The following is a 25603-nucleotide window of genomic DNA, read 5'->3' as shown; positions in this document are numbered from 1 at the left end:
TCTAAAGCCTTCCCTTTCTTCTATTCTTCTTCCCTTCCTTCCATTCTTTCTTCATTCCTCTCTTCCTGCCATCCTCTGTCTGTCTGTGTCTGTCTGTCTGTATCTCTTTCTCTCTCCCTTTTCTCACCTTCTCTCCCTCCCTCTTTTCTTCTGTTTGTTTTTATTTGTATAGCATCCATACTTAAATTTTAATTGTAGTTTTTTCCATTATTTAGTTTTTGTATTAGAACGGCTACTACCCAAAGACAAATGTTCCTGCCAATTAGCCATCTAAATTATTTCCTAATGGTCATAGGACAAAAAATAAATTCTTTGCCTGGGAAATTGCCTCCTTTCTCCCTATGAGCTTCTACCTTGATGTAAGCAGTAATATTAATAATAACACATGATTGATAACACAGAGCAATATTACTAAAGTTTATTTTTGGTAATATGTACACTTTGAGTTTCATTTGTCATCTTTTCATCTTTATGCTACCTGAAAGCAAGGGCTTTTTACTTTGCCACAGGGATAGTGTCAAAATTAATATGAAAATTATCCATAAGTAATAACCCTGAGGATGATGATACAAATATTTACAATATGAGTTATCTCCTTTTATTTGATTGAATATTTTAAACTTTTTTATTACAAAATAATCTCAGACTTACTTTTCAGAAACAGGTACAAAAATAAAAGAGAATTTCTATACACCCACTACTCATTTTTCCTAAATCCCTTTTTTATATCTCCCTCCTCTCATTTATTTTTCCAGTAAAGTATCATAGTAACTATCTATAAAAACTTTGGAGAGCACTTCTAAAACATTAGTCAAATCTCTTGAACAAATTTGTCTCACCTTTAAGACTTTTCAAAGCCCTGAGATATAGGGAAGAGGTACATCACATAGAATTACCTTTTTTTAATCCATGAAATTTATGATAATATAATAAAATACCATAGAAGTCACCCATTTTTAGAACATTTTCAATGTTCTAAATCCCAATCACCCCCAAAAGAAAACTTGTGCCTGTTCAGAGTCACTCTATATTCTCACCCCCGATCTTAGGCAACCAATTATCTACTTTCTGTCTCTATGGATTTTCCAACCTGGATAGTTTTCACAAATAGAATCATACGAGATGTGTTTTTTGTCTGACTTTTTTACTTGAGCATAATGTTTTTGAGGTTTGCTCATGTAGCATGTATCAATACTTCATTACTTTTTATTGCTGAAAATTTGCTATTGGACGTATATGAAACACTTTTTTTAACGATTAGTTATTATTTATTCATCAAAATCAGTGACTATTGTCTAGAAAAACTCTCAGATTTTATTATGGTTAAATGTACAAGGTTTTGATTTTCATTTCTTTAAAGACTAATAACTGGCCTTGGAGCTGTTTCTCCCCTGGCAGACAAAATAATTGGTAACCTTCCCCATTGCTAAATCCAGCCTTCAGCCCATGTGACCAAGAAACCTAACCAGAGCACATGAGAATCTGCATAGCTTATCCAACAGCGCTGCTTTATAGTGGCACTTGAACAGAGAGCACAAGCACAGCCTATGGTTTTCTGATAACACTGTCTGGCATCTGGGGGGAAATTCTGGACACATCTTGCCTGATACATTTCCATACAATTAGCCTTGCAGGCCCTGGATGGAGAAGTTAATTCATAGCCCTACCTACTGCTGAGAATAGTACACAATCTGGAATGTCTAATAAGCCATTTTTCCTTCCCTTAGCCCTGATAATCATTAATTTCTTTAATTTCTAAGGCTTATCCTTCAATTCAGGTTGCAAGTAATATTTGTTCAGAAAGCCTTGTCCAGGTAGAAATAAATGTCACCTCAATAAATTTAATTTTTAAAAAATCATCATATGGTTTTCCAATACAAAGTACTTAAGAACCAGAATTCAAATACACACTCCAAAACTTCCTAAATGAGTAAGCTTAAATAACTACTTATTTTCTGTATGTATTATTTTTCACACCTGTATGCTGAAAATGATGATAAAAGTAGCTAAATGAGATAATATAGCTGTGAAATTCTTAGAACATAATAAACACCCAGTAAGTACTAGCTTCATAGGTAGGAAGCTTAATATCGTCCTCATTTGAAAAAGAAAGAATTGAGGCTTTGGTTGAAGTAGGGTTTGAATTTTGGTATTCGAACTTATTAGTTATTTATAAGATATGTTTCTTCTTTCAAATGATTAAGAGCTATACTGAAATTGCAAGTGAATAGATTTATACTGTGGGATATATCTTGGACAATGGGAGAAAACTGATTTTCAAGTAATATATATATTTAATAAACTTATTTAATAGTTTTATTGCTCTTGAGATAAAGTCTAAACTCATTAAGAAAGGTTTTAAGATGTCATAATCTGCTAGAATCTTTCTTACATTTGAGGGAGAGCAGAATATGCCACCCCAACATGTGCTGCTTTGGCATATGGATTGTTTTTAACCAAAGGAGATTAAGACCCAGCAGACTTGGAGAAAGCTTTTAATCTGTTCTTTAACAGCCTAAAAAAATTTAGATAGGGAACCTGTACATGTAGGTGGGAAAGTTGGTGTCTGTATCAATGGTCATAATGTCCTTTCTTATGCTTGAGAATATATGAAGACCAAAAGAGATTCTGACGAAGATGTGCTAGATAGAATCAGAGTGTTCATTGAAAAAGATACTAAACTAAGGGACCTTAATTTTAGAGAAAATTATATGAATTTGACCTCAAAGGCAAAGGAAGTAAAAGCAAAAGAAGAAATAAATGGAATAGGACTATAGCAAACTAATAGCAAGCTAAGCTTCCAGCAAAGCAAAAAAAAAAAAAAAAAACAAAAAAAAAACAAAATCAACGAAACAAAGAAACAACCACTGAACAGGAGTAAATATTTGTAAACAATGCCTTTGATAAGAGGCTAATATCCAAAATATATAAAGAATTCATGCAACTCAACAAAAACAAAAACAAACAATCCAATAAAAAAAAAAAAGGGTAGAGAACCTGAACAGATACTTCTCTCAAAAAGACATACAAACAGCCAACAGACATATGGAAAGATGCTCAACTTCACTTGCTATTAGGGAAATGCAAAACAAAAATACAATGAGATAGTACCTCACACTTATAAAAATGGCTATTTTCAACAAGAGAAGTAATAACAAGTATTGGAGAGGTTGTGAGGGGAAAAGGAACCCTCATACACAGCTGTAAATTGGTACAGCCACAATGGAAAACAGTATGAAGGTTCCACAAAAAATTAAGAATAGAATTACCATATGACCCAGCAATCTTCTTCTGAGTATCTATCCCTCAAAATTGAAAACATTTATCAGTAAAGATATATGCACCCTGAAGTTCACTGCAGCATTATTCATGATGGCCAAGACATGGAAACAATCGAAGTGCACTTTGATAGATGATTGGATAAAGAAGTGGTACATACATACAATTGAACATTACTCAACCATAAGAACAGATGAAATACTGCCATTTGCAACAACATGGATGGATCTTGAGATTACAACAGAAGTGAAATAAGTCAGAGAGAAAGTTGAGAACCATTTGATTTCACTCATAGATAGGATATAAAACTGAAAGCAACAAACAAGACAAACAAACTAAAACTCATAGACACATACAATGGTTTAGTGATTGTCAGAGGGAAAGGGGGAAGGGAAGGTACATAAGGATAAAGAGGATCAAATACATGGTGATGGAAAGAGAGTTGACCTTGGATGATGAACAAACAGTGCAATATACATATGACATCTTAAATTGTGTGCTTGAAACCAATTTAATTTTATTAACCAATATCACCCCAATAAATGTATTAAAAAAAAAAGAAAGAAGAAGGAAGGAAGGAAGAAGGAAGGAAGGAAGGAAGGAAGGAAGGACACACAGGAAGGAATGGAATAGGGAAGGAAGAAGGAAGAAGAAGGATGAAGAAGGAAGGATAATGGGGAAGGGAAGAAGGGCTGGCTAAGGGAAGGAAAGGAAAAGAAAGAAAGAAAGAAAGAAAGAAAGAAAGAAAGAAAGAAAGAAAGAAAGAAAGAAAGAAAGAAAGAAAGAAAGAAAGAAAGAAAAAGAAAGAAAAGAAAAAAGAAAGAAATAGAGAGACAGAAAAGGAAACATAGCTAACATTTTTAGGACCAGAAAGTAGACTAAGTTGAAGACATTATACAGTGATTTTGTGTTCAATAATCTAAACATCAAAGAAATTTGTGGCTATGGAGAAAGCTTTAATATTTGAAACCTCAGTATATTCCTCTCACTCCATAAATGCTCATAGGAACTTTGAAGCTTACTAAAGAAATCATGTGACTATCACATTCTAAAGTTTAGAATATGTGGTTACCTTATGAGCAAAATTAAGTAATACACTTTGAAAATGAAAGAAAAAAGCACTAAGTAGAATATTTTAGAGATGTTCAAATATATGCTGTTATATATATTTGTTACATATTTTTTGTTTTCTGTTGAATTTACCTGAAGACATTTGTGCAAGAGGTTGTGAAAAGGTAATAAACTCTGGATAGATTCCATCACAAAGTAATCTGTTACAAAGATTATCTTTATAATAACTGAGTAATAATTGGGTATTCACTGTAGGGTATTTACTATTGAAGAAATAAATACAAAGACAGAGGGTACCAAAAGATAAAGCTAAAAGGTAAGAACTTCCTGGATAACAGTGGATTTTAAATCCTACATGCACATTAGTGATCATTTCTTATGCCCTATATGTCATGAAATTTTCATAGATTACACATTATTGTTTTCACAACTTTAAAATTACTGTTTCCATAGATGAGAGAACTATTGTAACAAAATATGTCATTTAATCAATGTCACACAATTGGAGGAGGAACCTAGATGTGAACCACAGATTGATAAGAAAAAAATAACAATTTTAATTTTGCCTCCTATCTCCTTCAGAAATATAATAGATTGGTTTGAAGAAGAAATCTCATTCTCAGACTTCTGTCTTAACACTTATTATTTTATTCTAAGACTACCCTTCCTCTCCAACCCCAAGTCCTCACTCCACACAAAATCTAAAGGCAAGTTTATTTTCCATATCTGTTCTGTTTACCTTAGTAACTGTGGGAATTAGGAAAAAAGGAATAACCAAAGTATTTATAATCTACGTGAATTTTTAAAAATCAAGAACAAGACACGCTTGGGGCTTGTCCAGCAGCAGAGCTTGTTGAAGTTACATTGAAGTTACAACCAAATTATAAAATAATCAATGTGGAGAATCACCAGAAGTCCAGCTGGTGGTAACATCTACCTCTGAAAATATAAAAGAGCCACATCGAAGCCAGTAAGAGGGGTAAAGCCATAAATCGGGCTGGACCCACACTCGCGGGTGGTGGAGGATCACCGGGAGAGAGAGCAAGTCTGCAGAGAGTCTCCTGAAGGAGAGGGGCATCCTGGTCTCATTTGAGGGCTCCCTAGCCCAGGGTCCCAACCCAGGGAAGAGGAGATTCCAATAACTGACTGTAAAAACCAGAGGGAATTCCGACTGTCTGGATGAGACGGAAGGAGACAGAAACCCTAGATGCCCCTTTGAAGGACCTGCACACAGGCTTTCTGCCCTGCAGACACTCACCCGGGACACCAGTGGTGGGTCAGAGGCTAGCAGAGGATCCATACCAAGAAAGTCTGCATTACCTAATGCCAGTACGGAGGACTGGAAGGGCAGCCGCCATTGTGCCTTAGTCCAGCCTATCTACCTGGCCAGCTTGACTGTGCAGACCGAACCCACAGGGCCATTAGGAAGCCTTGGATTGAGGGGATCAGCCCACCCCACCAACCTACAGATCACCTGGGGCTTGTTGCTGGATGGCCACTACGCCATGCGCCATGCATTCTCAGCTAGCAGCCAGTGCTGCGAGCATGTATTTTGAGGTAGTTTTAGGCATATCACTACTGCCAACACGAACTTGGTCTTGCTGTGATCTGGGACTTCTGTGGGAATGTGTGAACGATTACCAAAGTTGCAGCAAGACTGAGGCTGTATTAATCTGACTGTTATTGTCTCTTTAAGACCCCGCCCCACCCTACCCACAAATTGTCCCAAGTGACTCATTGACAGGGAACTGCCATAGCCCTGCTCCTCCCTTCCATTTCCCAATCCATGCGGGCAACAAACTTCGGCTAGCACAGGGCGAGCACTGCATGGAAATCAGTATCAAGTAGACCTCTGCTGCCTGCAAGAGTTGCAATAGTGCATCCGGGAAGCACAGGGGTCTATGGAACCACCCCAGATGGCAGCTGGTCTCTCTGTGATCTATGACAACAGTGGGAACGCTCGGGCACAGAAGTTGCAGCAAAACTGAGGATGAATTGGCTCGATGGCCCTTGTCTCTTTGAGATCCTGCTTCACCCAAGCCACAAAGTGCCTGCAGCCCATTGACAGTCAGCCTCCCATGCCCTACTTGGCTCCGGGGTTGTGCATTCTGCTCAAGCAACAGACCTTGCCTAGCGCAGTGAGCGCATTTTGGGGAAAACAGTTCGAGGAAAACACTATTTGCCAGTAAGAGCTGCAGTATCTCATGAGGGGATTACAGGAGTCCATGGGACTGCCCCAGACAACAGCTTGCCTCCATGTGATCTGTGACTACTGCAGGAACGTGCAGACACAGAAATTGAAGAAAACTGAGGCTATTGGCCTGACGGCCCTTGACTCCCTGAGCTCCTGCCCCATTCGATACACAAAGTGCCTGCCTCACTGTTAATAGGCGGCTGCCCCTGCCCTGGGGTGGTTCATTCAGGCCCAAGGTGGGCAGCAGCTGACCTTGCAGCAAGTTTTAGCAAGGATGCAGAGAAAAGGGAATCCTTATACATTGTTGGTGGGATTGCAAATTGGTGCAGGCGCTATGGAAAACAGTCTGGAGGTTTCTTAAAAAATTAAAAATGGATCTTCCTTTTGACCCAGCAATTGCACTTCTGGGTATTTATCCAAAGAAAACCAAAACAATAATTGGTAAAGATCTATACACCCCAATATTCCTGGCAGCATAATTTTTAATAGTCAAGATATGGAAGCAACCTAAATGCCCAACAACAGACGATTGGATAAAGAAATTATGGTTCATATATACAATGAAATATTACTCAGCCATTAAAAAATAAATGAAATCCTACCATTTGCCAAGACATGGATAGAGCTAGAGGTTCTTATGCTGAGTGAAATAAGTCAGAGAAAGATAAATGCCACGTTTTCACTTATATGGAGAATCTAAGGAACAAAAAGAACAAACTAATCAAAAACAGACACAAATATAGTGGACAATTTGATGACAGACAGAAGAGAGAGGGTTGGAGGACTGGGAGAAAGAGATGAAGGGTTAAAGAAGTACAAATTAGTAGTTGATAGTTGGTCATGGGGATGGGGATCACAGCAAAGGGAATACAGTTAGCATTAATATACTGGCTAGGTGGAAAACCAGCGGAGAGAAGGAGCAATTAGGGGGATCGTTTTATAAACTATATAAATGTCTAACCAATGGATTATATACTTGAACCTAATTAAAATTTTTAAAAATGTAAAAAAAAAGAAAAAAAAATCAAGAACCTATTCCCTCCAGACATTTTGTCCTTCAACAGTGGAGATGAAGACTCTTGCCTGTAGACTACAGAGTTCTTGTTTAGGTTCTCTGTGTGTGTGCAAAACATCCCTGGTCAGCTCATAGAGTTATGGAACCTTAGGGCAGCCTAAGAGTTTCAAACTCAAGAAGCTAAATTTTGTCACTTTACAGATGAGGAAAACAAGGTCTAAAAAAGGCATAAATAGTAGTAAGTACATTTATCTAAGATTTTAGTAGAAATGGCTCTGAATACACAGGCTAGATCAGTATGCCCTGCCAGCCAGGAAGCCAGAAATGTGTTACTTAATTTAATTATCTGTTTGTCAGGACTATTTCTAAAAAGAAAAGAGCATAATAGCTGCAGAGTTCCCAATTCACAATTTAATTGATTTTGTAATAGTAGTAGTAGTAGTAGCAGTAGTAGTAGTAATACATCTATGGATAAATATTTATTCTTTCAGAAACCAGGAAGTATCATCCTCAGATCAACAATACTTTTTCTATGTAAAACAGCAAAGGCTATGTTAACTACTCTTGGATGCTTCAGGATATTAATAGTTGTAAATACACATTTTGAGGAAAGTACAAGGATTATGAATCAGCGTAATGCCATTTTGTGTAAAATGGCACTTTTTAAAAAAAACCACAATAATAAATGTTTCTATAAGTCAGCTCACATGGAAGACAGGGTAGTTGGTTCTGGATAGCGGGAGTTGCCTAGCATCATCCATTAGCTAAAAACTGATAACCACCAGAGGTAATTTATAGTCATAAGGGATAATTATTTGTGAAAAAGTCCACAGGGTTCAGACAGGAGTGTCAAGAGAATTTAGATCAGTTTTTGGAAAGAAGAGTTTATTTCCACCATCTCAATTTTACTTTCATGAAGTTAAATTTTGAGTCCCTGCATGTACTAGAGATGGTGTTCTGGAATTGGAGCTAACCCCTTCTCATTACTGATACATTCCATTTTAGTAGTCATGCAAAGCCAGAATAAATATTCTATAGTTTATAATGGCATTACTTGACATTTCATTTATGAACTTAAGTGTTAGGGGCAGTCTAAGACCAAGACTTATTCTACTAAAACTTTATGGGGAGAACTGGGGTCACTAAGATTCAGGGAAAGAGATACAGGAGTCTTGCAAAGCTCCTGATATATGCTTTTCTCATACAAAACAGTCATAATTTAAATAAAAGGAGGATTGATAAATTTTGCGGCCTTTAGAGAAGATGATTTCGTCATGTCCATTTCTCAGGAGAATTGCATCATAGCCCTTGCTCAAATGCTGATAATATTTTTGTTCTGTATTTGCCTCTGAGAATATATTCCTTTATTTGCATAGAATGCTATGCCAACATGATCAAGTGCATGTGCATAAGATTAGAGAATTAAGTTTGTGAGCATATGTTCCATATGTTCTCACAGGCACCTATGAGATCTAGAAAGACATATTTGGAGAGGATCCAAAAGGATTGTAGGTAATTGAAATTCTAATTGCATAAAAGGGTTAGCTCCAAATAAGTGTCAGCTCTGAGTAGACATTCTGAAAAAGAGATTAATATTTCATTTAGGTTTTGAGCTAGGAGATGAAGCCTCTTAAAAAAATGGTGCTGATTTTCTCTTGGTCCAGTAGTTATTTCCCCTTTCTTTTCTTCTCTCAGAAACAATAAACTTCTCCAAATCTGCAATTAAGAGAGGTATGTATCCTTGCTCAGGTCAACAGAGGAAGGTAAAGCTGTAATAAAAACAAATGAAGTTTATAAATCAAGGTACAAAGATTCTTAGTATTTTTCTAGATTGAGTCTATGTTTTTCCTAATCTTCACCCTCCATTTAGCCCCACAGATGTACACCTGGAAAACAATAGGGCAAATGGATTTGTATCTGAATTAAAATTTATATATTTTGGATATTTAATTAATTTAGGAGAAATTAAATTCTTTTTCATTAATTTTTAATGGGATATATTTATTAAACAGTCTCTCTCTTTCACTGAGGACAAAGCAAATATACAGACTTCTATTTAAGGAAATCAAGAATTTTTCATAGAGGAGGTGATGCTTGAGGTGAGATTTGAATAATAAGCAGATATTTGTTAGATGAAGTCATGGGGAAAGGAGAAAATCTGAAAGAAACAGGCTATAAATATAGGAAAGTATAAGATACATGTTGTAGCATTTTGAAATACTTTATAGAATTCCAAAATGCAATTCTTAATGACTAGTAACAAGTTTATAAGGAAGGTTGAAGTGAATGACAATAATATTAACAGCATACAGTCACTTAGTTCTTCTTGTATGTGTAAGATGCTTATAAGTATATTGTTTTCAAATAAAGATTTCAAGCACTGTTTTTAAAGTAATTCTCCTATTCTAATGAAGAAGGATGATTATTAATTTTATTGATTAGCTGAGGCAATTGAGGTCCAGAAAACTTTTATTAACTAACTTGGCAGAGGACACAGTGCTAGTAGTGCTAGAGCTTAGACTCAATTTCCAGAATTCGTAATCTTAACATTTCGCTATAAAGTTTTCCATGTGGACAGAGTACAGATACCAGGTAGTTTCATGTAGCCTTCATACTGGGAAGTATTAAATACTATAGCTACATGAATTTTTATATTTCATTAAAAATAAAACTTTGGGTGGCATAGTAAGGTGTGAATTAGAAGACAGAAAGATCTAAGTTAGTGAAAACAATGGGGATAATATTCCAGCAATATAGGTGAGCAAAAGAGACTGAAAAGAATAATCACAGAGATGAATCAAGGAAATGGACAGGTTTTCAGAGGCTGAATGTACATGAATTAGCCACTTCATGGATGAGAGATTTTGGAAGAAGAGAAAAACATGTAGTGCTTTTTTCCCTAGAGAAATTGGTATTTTGCAACCATTTACAAAAATAGACATAAAAATTCTTTCTACAGAAGTCTTAAACACACTGATATATATTGGTTGTGTTGTTGGTAATGTTGGACTGAGAAAGACTAAGCAAATATAAATTCAAATTAGCTTTTTACAACTTTCTCTTGAATTACATAAACTTCCTGACTTTTCTACAATGAGGTCACCCACTGTACATAATCAAATGTAGAATCCAGCCTTAGAAATTATAATTATTTCTCGAACTTTGCTATATCTGTACCCCAGTTATAAAATAGGTTATGCATTTTTATACTTATACTTTTTTTAATTTTGAAAATTTAGATAAAATGTTAAATCCAAGAATCTCATTCATCAAGCTAAATTCATCCTATTGCTAAGAGAAAGTGAATTCTAAAGAATTTGTTAGATGGGACATCAATAGAGATTCTGAAGTAGATAAAGATGCTAAAAGGAATTGAACAATATGGAAATTATAGTCTAAATTAATTGTGTATTAATCTCAATATGTAAGAGAAAAATAAATTTCTAAGAGATTATAATACTAGATTATGCCATCTTTTATATGGAAATTGCAAGCAAATGTATAAATTAGAATATGAACTAACACTTTCATAGAGAATGAATGGACTTGAAGAACAGGAAACTGAGCTATGTAATACTATTCTAAGGTAACCTGTATAGGAAAAGGTAATTGAAGGAGACATAAAAAAGGAAAGAGACGAATTAAGGCTGTGGAAAATCACCACACTTTTATTAAAAAGATAAATCCAAATAATATGAATTTCCTGCATTATTTTAACACCTTTGTGTATTATCTTGTCCAGGAAAACCTTGTGTTTTTTTTTTTGTAATTAATCCAAGGTCGAGTTAGATGAAAATTTCAAGACATTTTACCCCATCCTATTGAAGCAAAGAATAATTAGACTCTATGCTATAATAGCAACCATATTTATAGAAAATAGATGAAAACTGGTTGTTTTTATCAAGAAATTATATCATAAATTGAATCATACTGAACAAATATAATCACCTCTTCAATATTGTAATGCATTTGAAATATTTTTATTTCTCATGTTGATAATTTCTGATGTGTTTTGCTAAAATAATAGTGATTAAGATCATTTTGTTCTGTATATATTTTCAAATATATTTTTTACTGATTATAAATTTAATAATAAAAAAATTTTCCTGGAGAAATACACTATATAGGAATTTTACTTTATTTTACATTATTTTATCAAGTAAAAGTTTTCCCATATCAAAATTTTCAGTTCTAAATTTTCATGAGAAATTTTGATTCATACATCATTTTTATTTTCTACCCCTAGAATATCTACTTTTATCCAAGTTTCTGAAGAAAAATTTCCTAGCATCCACCTCTGGAATAAAGGTAGGGTTCAAATACTGTGCCACAACACTTCCCTATGCTTGATGTATATATTTTTAACATGACACTTATAATATCACATTGCCCAGTAGGCGATTGTCTCCTTGACATTTAGGACCCTACTTTATAAGTTCTTATTGACCCAATACTTACTATAACATTTGAAATAGTGAGTATTTCTTTCTGCTCGAGCTCTTGATTAATTGCTTCTTCAGAAAGGATGCGGGGGGTGGGTGGAATATTTGGTAATATATCAATATATCACCATAAATACTCATATTCTATTAACAAAGAAAACCAAACTGATATTCAATGGGATAGTTTTTAACTGACAATACACAACCATATGCTCTTACATTACTAGAATGTGTCTTCTCTCAATAGTGTCTATATGCTTGTTAGTATCCGTGTGTGTGTGTGTGTGTGTGTGTGTGTGTGTGTGTGTGTGTGTGCAAGGCAAGGAGAGAGAGAGAGAGAGAGAGAGAGAGAGCAGGTGGGCAAGTGGGCTAGAAAGAGGAGAAAAGACAGAGAAGAGATTTGAAATTTAAGATAAATTGTTCAGGGAGCCTGTATCTGCATTTGTGAAACAACTTAATTACCCAATTAAAATGAGTATATCTCACAAAATGTGATTTGAAACCACATTCAACCTCTGATTGTATAAATATAGGTGAGAACAGAAAATAGAAGACAGACTCTCAACACAAACTACCAACTTGAATCAGAAGTTCTAAAACAAGGAGTTGTAAGCCAACATGCCCAAACTCAATGACACAGTCTTCATGCCCTCAGTGCTGACACTGATTGGGATTCCTGGCTTGGAATCTGTGCAGTTCTGGATTGGCATTCCTTTCTGTGCCATGTACATCATCGCTCTGTTTGGGAATTCCCTGCTCCTGGTCATCATCAAATCTGAGTCCAGCCTCCATGAACCTATGTATCTCTTCCTGGCAATGCTTGGAGCCACAGACATTGTTCTCAGTACCTGCATCCTACCAAAAATGCTAGGAATATTCTGGTTCCATTTACCAGAAATATATTTTGATGCCTGTCTCTTGCAGATGTGGTTCATCCATACCTTCCAGGGTATTGAATCAGGTATTCTGCTGGCCATGGCCCTGGACCGCTACGTGGCAATCTGTGATCCTCTGAGACATGCAAGCATTTTTACTCACCAACTTCTCACACAGATTGGTGTTGGAGTGACACTCAGAGCAGCCCTCCTTGCGGCTCCATGTCTCATCCTCATCAAACACCGGCTGAAATATTACCGGACCACTGTGGTTTCCCATTCTTACTGTGAGCACATGGCCATCGTGAAGTTGGCAGCAGAAGATATTCGAATTAACAAGATCTATGGTTTGTTTGTGGCTTTCAGTATACTTGGCTTTGATATAATCTTCATCACACTCTCCTACATTCAAATATTTATATCTGTCTTTAGTCTGCCCCAAAAGGAGGCCAGGCTTAAAGCCTTCAACACCTGCATCGCCCATATTTGTGTCTTCTTTGAGTTTTATCTCCTAGGTTTCTTCTCCTTCTTTACACACAGGTTTGGTTTTCATATTCCACCTTACGTTCATATTCTTTTGTCCAACCTTTACTTGCTTGTTCCACCTTTGCTCAATCCTATTGTTTATGGTGTGAAGACCAAACAGATCCGAGATCAAGTGTTCAAGTTTTTCCACTCTAAGGATGCTTCTTGATTTCTCATTGTCATATATTGTTTCCAGTTACAACAACAACACACTGTGAAAAACATTCTTGATAAGAGTCTCTGCAATCTTAAGTGTACTGAAATACAAAATTCTACTTTTGCATTCAAAATAGTAAGGCTCTGACTCCCATTGAAACACTTTCACTTGTTTTGAATAAAGAATTAGTTAAAACACACAAATCTGATCATATCTAGTCCACACATGACATAAAAGTAAAAAATTATGAAAAAAATTGATGCTCAACAAGCTCTTAATGACAGACATTTCTATAAAGTGAAATTAAATATTAATATTTTATCCTATTTAAAAACAGCAATTGTCATTTTTGAGACTACATAAGAAATCCAGTCTAATGTCTTATAATTCTAATGTATATGAAATAAATCTATCATCCATCTCATTTATTATCATATCTCATCATACTAAAATTCTTTTCTGAAAGGTCATTAAGCACAGATTAAGATTGTTAAATTATTCATCAAATTGTAGTCATAATTTCTTCTTTTCCTAAAAATATTTCATTAGCCTACTACAGGGGCATGTATAATAGAGTTCTTAATATAAATTAAATCCAGTAGAGAAATTTGAATGAAAGACAAATGAAGGAAATGTAGAATGATTAGCAATTAACATACTTGTTTTGTGTTAAGATCTTAGAGATAAGTACAACAAGTTTTAAAGAGCAAATTTTATAATTATAGCTCAAAAGAAAAAAATAAGTCATACAAGTTAGAGCATATATTTTTAAAATTATGCTCATCATTTTGTTATTTTTGTGTTTCCCTGGAACTAATTTCCAAAATAATTATCACACTTGAATTCCTATATAGAAACTCACAGTAGTGTTTATTAACTGTTATTTTTAAAATTGGTTTTACTATAAATGGTTTTGTGGATTAGTGAACAATAGTTCTTACAGAAACCTTAAATACTAAATTTAAATGTAAAAGTCAGGGTCAGGCCAATAAAGACAACTATATAAAGAGTTTGTAACCATGCTCTAATGATACAGCCAATTGGTGGCAAATGCTAGCACTTAGAATATTTAGAGATTTAGAATTGCACCTTCTCCCTCATTCTTTTTACTACCTCCAGAATAGAATATATTCCCATCATGTTCTTTGATATAAGCTTGATGTGTTCTCATTCTGTTTGGTTTATGAAGTATAATGTCAGGCTCTTTAATGGCAGAATGTAGCAGTTTCAGTATATTAACATATTTAGGGTTTGGACTTGATTTTTCACATGGAATTGTGTGGAGTTTTTACCATAAATGCTGCACTGTCCTATAATTACAAAGTTAATCAATGATCTGTTTAGTGCCAACAGCCTGAATTTTTCCAATTGAATTTTTTAATAATTTTTCTTTTAAGACATTATTCTCTTCAAGAATTGTAGCCATTTCTGTTACTGTTTTCTCCTCACATTCATTGTGATATGTTCTCTACCTATAGCCCCTGCTTCTCATTCCTATATTGATGATATAACCTTCATTTTATATGATTAGACTCAAGATTTTGACGTCTTTCTCAGGATGCCTTAACTGAAGTTTCCTTTTGGGCTCAGTGTTCTTCATAATTTCTTGGTAGTCTGTATAATTCAAACCATATTTTATTAAAATGTATCTATAGCTTTGAGGATTATACTGGATATCTAATAATTTAATATGCATCACATTGTATCATGTATATGGCACTTAAATATTCAACGACTTGGACTGGCTTTCTTTCACTGGTCATTGAGTTGAGGTGGCATCAGTGAGAGAAGAAATTTTGAAAGATGGTCTGAGTAAGGAAACACATTCCATAAAAAACACTTATGTTAATGTTTAATTAAGGGAATACAACTCCCTAGCACAGATATCGACTTGGCAACTATAAATAAACTCAGGAAAAAAACCTTATCTAATTCATCGTAATGTCTCTGACATCTAGTATGGTGCTGACACTGGTATATAGAGAATAAAATTTTATTGAACAAATGCAATAATAAAATTCCATTTATACTCTAATTTTGTCCTTATACCAACTCTTTAAAATATTTAGTACATGTTAGAGATGATAAACCTGAAAACTGAGATTCATGGGAGGCCTATTCCTCAGCTTGGGGTAGAAACTACAAATATCAAAAAGGAGAAAAGTAGAATGAAACCTGTAATTTGAGATTTCTATTGAAGACATGAGTGAACCTCAAGGTTTTTAATATGTGCTGTTATATAGAGAAAAAATATAGACATAATTTACAAAATATGAGTGTGACTGTGTGTATAGTTGGATTCTCTAGCACTTTGTTTCTGAGATGGCCTTACAACAGTGATTTCCCAATAGCAATGATACTAAAAATGCCTTCATCATCCTTCTGCCAGAAAATTCTAAGTATCATCACAAGGTAGAACACTTAATTTTAAGGATCTATAGGTCTGCCAAATTCTATTTCAGTTGTCTTGATTTATCATATGTTCTATTTTTCTTCGTGTCTCTATTATTCTCCCACAGCTAGATAAAATCTGTCTTGAAGGTAGAAAACAATTTGATTAATCTATGTGTTTGCAATGCTGTAGGACCCAATCATGTAGGTTTCATTGAAACTTCCCAGATCTCAGACCATGAGACCTGTTGAGCCTGCACATCACCAGAGTTTGCTGCAAGGTCTTAACAACTCTAGTTCCCCAAATTCCATAGTATCTTCAAACAATATCATAAATCCCATAGACTAATCTTTCTAGCTTTGAAAACTGTCCCCAGTTCTTCAAATGAATTTGATATCCTTCTCTGAAGAATTTAAGAAGATATCACCTTGCAAATTCTAGATTACACTAAATTATTCTCATTTAGAATTCTTACTTTTATTCATGCATTGTTAATACTATTTCTTTCAAACATATTACAAAGTTTTATTTTTATATTATTTTTCACTTACACAAAATTCTGTCTAAATACAATAATTAACTGAAACCATGGACTAAAGTTCTGTTTTCCCAAATGTCCAGCATTTAACTTATAACCAAAGAAGTACTGATTATAAGATTCATGATTTTTTTAAAATTTCATCTTCATACAAAAACAATTTTAAAAGCAGAAAGAATAAATTGTGTTGACCATGGGAAATATAATTTATCACTTCTCTGTTCCTCAGGAGAATTGCATCATAGTTTTGCCTAACTGCTAGTACTATATTTGTCTCCCTGAAAATTATTTGTTAATTACTGCACTGTTTATAACTACACTATATGAGTAGATGAATAGACATAAGAAGATGAGAATTAAACTTGCGAGCATGTATTCTCATAGGTAGCTCTGGGATCTAGATAGAGAAATATTTAGAAAAGATGTAAAAGGAGTGTGGGGGAATTGCACATTGTTATTATTCATAAAGAGTCTGAGCAGAAATCCTTAAAAGAAAATAGTAATTCAATTGCTAGAATTTAATCCAGGACATGAGTACCTCTTGATTTAATGAGCATTTTTCACCTTTCTTTTCTTCTTTTACCCATAATGAATCTCTTCAGATCTTTCATTAAAACAAGTTAAAGAAAAAAAAAAGGATGATAAGCAAGGGAAAATATAAGAGAAATTGAGACATTGCCTTATGACTGATAATAAGTTTACGGCAGAGTTAAGTTACAAGTAACCAAAAGAATAATTTAATATTACATACTAAATGTGTCTTGTACATGTTAAGCATTTAGTCACTGAATGTATGAATAAGTTTAAGGGAATGATAGGTTACCTATTTTTTCTAAAAAGAAATGAGAATCATTTTTTCATATACAATTATGCACAATAATAGATATAATAATAGTTGTTCCGGCCTATTGGAATATATTGGCCGCATGGTTGATGAAGATAGATTAAATCAGAATACTACTATATTAGGCAAAAATAAGCTTTTTTACTACTTCTTAGTGAAGGAGAAGAACACAGTCAAATAACAATGAGGTTATCCATGTAGCATCTGAAGGATGACAAGCATACTGGTCTTTATTATATTGGAAAGATAAGAGAGAGAGAGGGAAGTTGACTTAGGGAGAGACAAGAGACTAGAGAGGGAGAAATCATCAAAAGTAAAACATGACTCTCATATAACTAAAACTCTTTCCAATTAAGAATCCTGAGTCACTTTTCCTCTTACTCTTGTTGTCAAAGTGAGTGGTGACCTGGAATTAGGGGCAGGGTTTACCTTCCCAAACATTCTGAGATAGGTATTTCGTACTCTATGTGGCAACAGAAATCAGGGAGATAGGGAAAAAGGTCCTTGCCAATGCTGATGAGAAAAATAAATTTAATTAAAAAACCTTTAAATCTGATTTATTTCTTTTTCATAACGTGGGACTGTTTACAAAGCAGTTTGTTATATGAGTTCAGTGGTCAAGTTAGATTTATGGAAAGGCATATTTATTTACTCTTTATAAGTGATTAGCCTAACTATGGGACTGAGCAATATTGCCAGGAAAGGACATCTAAAATAAGCAGAAAGAAAGCCCTGGAGAGGAACATAGTTGTCAATGAAAGTTATGACATCAACAGTGTGCATAGAGTCAGACAAAGGAGCAAAGGAAAGATATTTGAGACAGAAATAAAAACTGGATAATGTGATTATAGAAACAAAATATGTATTTTGAAGAGAAAATAATGTCGAGCACTACATAGATATCAATTGAGAAGAATCCTTTAAAAGTTCATTGTGTTTAGTTAATAGAGGATCATTTAAATTTTTTCCAGACAGATGAACTTTGAGTGGTCGATGCAAAAGGCTATTACAGTTTGAAATATTCTTAAATTGATTAGAAAAATGCAAGTCAAAATGATTACTATCAGGCTTATAACCTTAAATAAAATGAGAGAGAGAATATTGGCAGGAGATCACTGTTTTTGCTATAACAAATTTGTTAAAACCTGAATAGTTTTCAGTAAGGAAGAAAAAAGTACATTGCAAATGCTTAAAATGTAGTCTTGTAGGATAAAAAAAATTTTAAAGTCAGAAAGTAGGTAAGGAAATTAACCTAAAAAAGGAGAAGAGGCTCTCTTCTTCTTAGGAGAGAGAATGAGGTAAAGAAGAGGTAAGAGCTTGTATATATTTATTGTATATTGGAAGTAAATTTTATAGTCGAGAGAGGGTTTATCACAGAAAGTTTGAAGAGAAGTGAAATTTAAGATTAGAAATGTCTAGAAATCAGCCAGAGAATTCAGAGCCTTATAAATTTTAGTCGAAACCCAGATTTGTAATTTTCTTTGATATTATTGAGCATCTCTGTTGAAAAATTTGAATATACTGATCAAAATTTGAGTTTATCAGGCAAAGACTGGTGAATAATTAAAGGAGCAAAGATACTGTATCATGTGAAAAAGGAGTAGCTAATGTATTATGTCATAAATAAAAAGCAAGAAAAAGATATAAATTAGGAAGATGAGATAATGGTCCTGCATAAAATAAAACATAATAATGTGACCACAATATGCTGGAAATAAAAATGAGATATTTGTCAGGGCACAAGGCATAAGTAACTTGTATATGAGTAGTAGTTGTACACATTTTCAAGACAAATTCCAAGTTTATGTTATAATTCTGTGAAGAGATAGTTAATGTGAAGCATAAACACAAATTTTATTCATGGAGATTAAACAAAACAAAACATAACAAAACAAAATGCCTATTTTCCTTATCCTGATTATTAAACCATAATTAGTATACTAGTATTTCTGGCAGGACTTAAAAATAAAACTCAATTACATGAACATTTGTCTCTTTTAGCCTGTTAATTCTATACTCTAGTTATAAAATGTTGTGTCTTTTTATTTACCTCTTTTAATTATGAAAATTTAAATGAATGTAATTTAGAAGCCAATAATTCTATTTATCTAGTAAATTATAACTCCAAGTAAGGAAAATTCTAAAAGCATTTGTTAAATGATATATCAACACTATTCCAGAGGGAACAAAATTTTTAAAGAATTGAGATGGATAAGGAGAAAATGACTTATGGGCTATATTGATCAATAACTTTTTCTGAGGAGAAATACAAGATAAATTGATCTTAAGCATCAATGGGTAGAAGGTGACTTAAGTGGTTGGTATTATACAAAGGAATTAGCATGATTGAAGAGCTAATGATGGTAAACTAAGGATACTGGCCTCTCATTAATGACCTTTATGAAGGTGTGAGAATTAATGACAGAGATACATAGTCAGGGTGATTGGCATGTTCCTTAGTCAGCAAGGATGAGTGATGAATTAAAATACAAGTCAAACAATCTCCTTTGTATTTGCAGCTCTTAATAGCCCTTAAAGGACTAAGGGCGATAGTAGACTATGTTTTTGGTTCATTTGCAATCAAAACTTCATGCTACTTCTGAAACAAATTTTACACAACCCATTAAAAGAAGAAAATCTACTGCTACCAACACAAGTAAAAAAATAAAATTCCATTCAGAGTAGAATTAGTGTTGTATAGTCTATTTGGAAAAACAGTCATTTATTAGATCTTTCTAAATTATTTGGTAAAAATTTAAACTGACTCTATAGATATTTACCTGTTGATAGAATTAATAGCACAAGGTAACCAGGAGGTCAAAACTGTAGGTTCTTATAATAAATTGTATAAAGAATGTTGTAGGTTTGAGTCTTTTTTTTATGTGTAGAATTCTTGGTACTAAAATCCAATAATTCCTCATCAGAGTATAAATCAGCTCTCCCTTAGATAGTAAGTCATCCTCAGAACAAAGCTTCCTTCAGGTGCTTCTGAGTCTTGTGTGATGTGGTCAGAGACAAACTCTGGCTCTGTCACAGCTAGTAGAGAATACCAAAGAAAGTAATCGACAAGGGTAGAAAATTAAAGATGAGCAGGTGAGAAGACAGTTTCCCTGGAGACCAAACATTTTCCTTCTCACACTGGAGAGAAAAGAATTATACACATTACCAGACAAAACACTTGACTAGACGATTAAAAAAAAATGCTTGTATCTATGTGCATGTGTGTATGTGTGTGCTTGCATGTCTGTATATGTGTGTGTGATGGAATAGTAATGAAGTAGTTATGTTAGGGAGGTAAGAGTGTGTCCGAGGAATATCTAGAGCCAGGAACAAAATAATTAGATTAATCCATAGATACAACAAGAAGTTCTAGTTCATGAATTCTAGGCATATCTGAGAGCTAAACTGATGGAAAAGTTGCTTAGTTAACAGCGATAACAGATTTATCTGAGTCCTGGATTACCCAGTAATCACCGAAGCAAATATTTAGGGCATCAAAGAATGCCAATGATGCAGTTTACTAGAGTTTTAAAGGAATTGATTCTTCAATACCAAGATAATCTTGAAAGAAATCATTAACCTTTTGCGTATATGTATATTTCACCTCCTTTCATAGGAAGATGCATTTAGATTTAGTATTTTGTATGTGTTAAAATTAAATAAACAAGGGGATGACTTGTATAGATGGCTTTATATATTTACATTCTGTTTGTAGTTTCTTGGGGTAGAATTAGCTTTGCAAAAGCAAGGGACCAAAGAACCAGAAATTGACTCATTTGAATCATTTCTATCAAGATTCATGATTATAAATGAGAAAAAACAAGCTAATGTTTGGTGTTTATGTTAAAGATCAACAACATTTTTAAGTTAAAGGCATGGGATCAGAATGTATGGTATAATCTAGGTTCAGGGCCAAATGTTCTGTTGGGAAAATTGAGCTGCAATATAAAGAAGTCAAAAAGAATACAGTCTGATTTTGGGCCGCAGGTAAGTTCTGCAGATTTAATGTATGTTTACTCAGCCCCTGGCATGATGTCTTTTGTATAAGAAGTGCTCAGTGAAAGAATATTGAATTTAACTGAATCATAATGTATAAGAGCTCGTGTATCATCCATATCTTCCAGTGTATTGAGTCAGGTATTCTGCTGGCCATGGCCCTGGACCGCTACGTGGCAATCTGTGATCCTCTGAGACATGCAAGCATTTTTATTCGCTAACTTCTCACACAGATTGGTGTTGGAGTGACACTCAGAGCAGCTCTCCTTATGGCTCCATGTCTCATCCTCATCAAACACCAGCTGAAATATTACTGGACTACTGATGTTATTAGCATAATTAGATTGAAATTATTTATTTTGGGGAGGAAGACCATAGATGTCACAGTGTCATTGTGATCATATATCAAGGGTGCATACATGAGTTGTCTGACCGTGATTACTTGTCTAAAGTAGTATTTGTCAGATTTCTTCACTGTAAAGTTATTGTTTTTTGGAGGAAAGTCACTATATGCAATCCATATTTAAGGAGTAGGAATTTATGTTCTCCTCCTCGATCATGGTGTAGCTATATTTTAATAAATTATTTGGAATTCTACTACATGGCAGATGGCAATATTATTCCCATTTTTAAAATTTATTCAATCATTTATTTATATCAGTATGGATTTATTAATATTTTCATTATAATTTGGGTTATAATCCAATGTTACTTTATTTTATTGCACAAGTCGACCATTTTGAGCTCATTCATTTGGCTTATTTTCCTCTCAGACATACATCTCATTTTATGTGTGTGCCTCCGTGTGTATGTGTATGTGTGTATGTGTAGCATTTCTTATTTTATAACATTATAAATTGCTCCAGGCTCATTTTGGATATTTCCTGAATCATGGTATAGGTATGCTCATTGCTACTCGTGTGTCTTTCTTTTAGGTTCTTTCATCTGACAGAGCAAGGAATTTTGTGTGTATGCTAACCCATGTATACACACATATCCATAAATATTTCTATGTGTAACCACTTGTATCTAAATTAAGCTAATTTTCAGTTTTTACTAATATCTGCCACTTTAATTTATTACAATTTGAATCTTTCTAGCCTCTTCTTGCTTATCAGAAAATTCCTCCTCCATGAGTGAAAAACTGGCTTCAACCATCTGTCACTCATTTATTTAATTGTTAATTTCTAGTATACTTGGAAAGCCCTGTAGGATTTGTGAATCATTACTCCTGTGAGAAAAACTTTATCAACTAAAGGGTTTATAAACAGTCCCTTTTGCCGTTGTTTCTATGCTCTACATATTTCCAAAGTTACTTAGGTCAGTCAATACCTTTTCCTACTACCCTCTTAGTGAAGTTATATCATACATCTGCAATACAGCTAGATTTCTTTTTTTATTACAGTCTGTAATCCTCTAGTAATCCTCCAACATTCTAAACAATAATATTTAATTTAAGATCCACTCTATGTTCTAAATTTCTGTGTTTTTTTTTAAATGCATAATATAAATACAATAGAAATTTATTACTCTCCAAAATCTCATGATTTTTATCCTATTCATCTTTATCCTATTCATCTGTGGACAAATGATTTGTAAAGGGACAGAGTAAATATTTTAACTTCTTATGTTCATGGGATCTCTGTCCTAATTATCACTACAGCAGGTCTTCAAATACTGCCATTTCATTCAATGTCGTTTTCTTATAAGGTTGGTGAGATGACATGTGAACTTAACTCTGGTTTATGTCAATCAGCCTATGGTTAAAATTGGCTTAATTACATGTTGTTTAACTTAAAGTTTCAGAACTTATCAACAATGTTAAGTGAGAACTTACTGTATAGGACAAATGGTCCATAAACAATATATAAATTAATGGATATAGTGCTGCTCCAATAAAATTTTATTTACAGGAAGAAGCTGCAAGCTGTATTTAGCCTGTGCGCTATAAATTGTTCCATGAACCTGGCATATCCATATTCTCTGTGGCTGATCAAGAGTAACGTTAGATTCTATAAGTACAAAATAAAGTGTAGCCATAGTTAAATAAGTTCAGGTTTTAGATTAGATGTGTCACCTATAGCTAAAGTTATTAATTACATACAAGATTGTATGGGCATTTCACCATTCCCATTGTCCTGACCGTCCTTTAGTTCCCAAGGTGACCAATGAACTTCATAGTGCCACAAAGATTTTTCCTTATTAGATGTCCCTGCTGCTTTTCTAATTATATGTTTTTCTTTGAAGATTTGTTTTTTTATTTTTATGCCATTACTTTTTCTAGATGTATTTTCACTTTTCTTCCTATGTCTGTTCACTTTTATTGTGATGTTACCTCCACTTGGAAATCTTTGCCCTGTTACCTGGTAATTTTATCAACTTAGCCTTCTCTTGGCATCTCTTCCAATATGCCTTAACTAGAATTTTTCTAAGATACAGTATTATTTTTGGTGTTCCATAATCATCTACATAATTTTAAACTATATTGCATTGAATTTATGATTTTCTACGTTATCTGGGATAGATGCTGGATTTTTTTTTTCCTTTTTACTTAATTATTTAACATTTTTTTACCACTTAGTTTCTCATATATTTCTGGCATATATTTGACAATAAATACTCTATGACACTGATTCTCCATTGCTGATTTCAGTGACTTGGCATATTATTCACTGAGATAAGATATTTTATAGGGTGGTGTAGGTGGGTAAATAAGTGCAAAATGTTTACTTTTGGACATGTTAAATAAAGAAACAGGATTTCCAAGTGAGATATCCACTTGAGAGCTCTATTTAGGCATTTAGAAAAAATACTTTTGCTGATTGTTCTTCATATTTCCAATGCCTATCATGGCACTGACACTGGTATATATGGAAGAAGAGTTTGTTGAATATTGTGATACTTGTGTTCCATTCATTATTTCATTTAATCCTACCCTGACACTATAAAATGTAAAGTCTGTTTTCTATATGTAATCAATAATGAAATTCAGAATTTATAAACTTAAAAATGAAACTCGCCCAGCAGTTAGTGATGAAAGTAGTGTTTGAACTTGACTTTTCTCTCCTTACAGTTCTAGCTGTAAAATATCTGATGGAATCACTTAATATATACCCTTTGAATGAATGGAAGGCTTGTATTATTGTAAGGAAACACAACTATTTACAATATAATACACACAAAAGTTAATAAAATACATATATAGTTATCAACAAACAGGAACACAGCTTTAGCCAAAATACGGAAAAAGCCAAAGTTTTGCAGAGCTAACTCATTTGAAAACACACAAACACCCATTAAATACTTGGAAAATGTGTATCAACCTTGGTCAACAATCAACAATTTCCAACTCAATGAACCTTCATCCAATGAAATGTACTAAATATAAAAGAGTGTTTTTCACAGAGCATTTCTAAATATGCCCAAAATAGTGTCCTCTGTACTCCATGCATAATAAAATTAATATCATTAATTAAGGAAAGAATTGTTTTCAATTGCAGCACTTAATGAATGCGACCCAATTTTTTTTCTCTAAAATTAAAAAAAGAAAAAGAAACTGCATGTTAATAAGTAGAATTTTCAAAACTCTGGAAATTTTATACCAATTTGGAAATCATAGTCATAATGTTACAAGGTGGCATTGATTGGACATTTATCTAGGAAAATAGAAGCAATTCCTGAACATTATAATAAAATGTATCAGATACAGAGGATTTGAGGGAGACTCAAGAAGTTTACCATAGTATCTTTAAAAAGATCACATGTAGGAGAATAAAATATAAAATGTTTAAAAAATAAACTTCTATGTTTTTGAAGTGAATAATAAGTGTAAGACTTCCATCATGGTGAACAGTATACCATGATAAAAAGCATGTATTCTGAAGCCAGAGTCCCTGGGGTCAAATTCTACATTGCCATTTTCTAGGTGAGTTTCACCTTGTGAAAATTACATAACCTCTCTGTGTGTCAATTTACTAAATGATATAATGAGAATAATCAACACGTATCTCACAGTATAGTTTTGTGGACTAACAGTTTGCTCCTTGGGAAGTGTAAAGTGCTTAGTAAACAGACAAACAAACAATGATCATTATTTGAATGCTAAGGCATTATCATTACTATAATAATATGTAAAAAGAAACTTGAAAATAATTTTTACTTGAGAATTTTTAAACAAGCACGTAAAAGATAAAAATGGAAAGAAAACTGTTTTTATAAATTCTATTGTCTGTTGTATTCAGTTTTAGTGTGTGCGACAGTAATTAGCCTAGTCAT

The 25603-nt window shown here is 33.7% G+C and overlaps 1 protein-coding gene across 1 annotated transcript; it reads left to right on the top strand.

The window, feature by feature from the left end:
• Positions 1-12350: 12350 nt before the first annotated feature.
• LOC120590140 (olfactory receptor 52A5-like) lies at positions 12351-13570 on the top strand. Its single transcript, XM_039847774.1, has one exon. The coding sequence runs from the start codon at positions 12620-12622 to the stop codon at positions 13568-13570; it is 951 nt and encodes a 316-aa protein (XP_039703708.1). The 5' UTR covers positions 12351-12619.
• The last annotated feature ends 12033 nt before the right edge of the window (positions 13571-25603 follow it).

Source organism: Pteropus medius, unplaced genomic scaffold, assembly GCF_902729225.1.
Source record: "Pteropus medius unplaced genomic scaffold, Ma_sr-lr_union100, whole genome shotgun sequence".
Classification (NCBI taxonomy): domain Eukaryota; kingdom Metazoa; phylum Chordata; class Mammalia; order Chiroptera; family Pteropodidae; genus Pteropus; species Pteropus medius.
This window is presented reverse-complemented; position numbering and strand designations above follow the sequence as displayed.

Excerpts from the sequence above, each read along its gene's own strand:
- LOC120590140 (XM_039847774.1), top strand. The coding sequence starts at position 12,620 with ATGCCCAAACTCAATGACACAGTCTTCATGCCCTCAGTGCTGACACTG.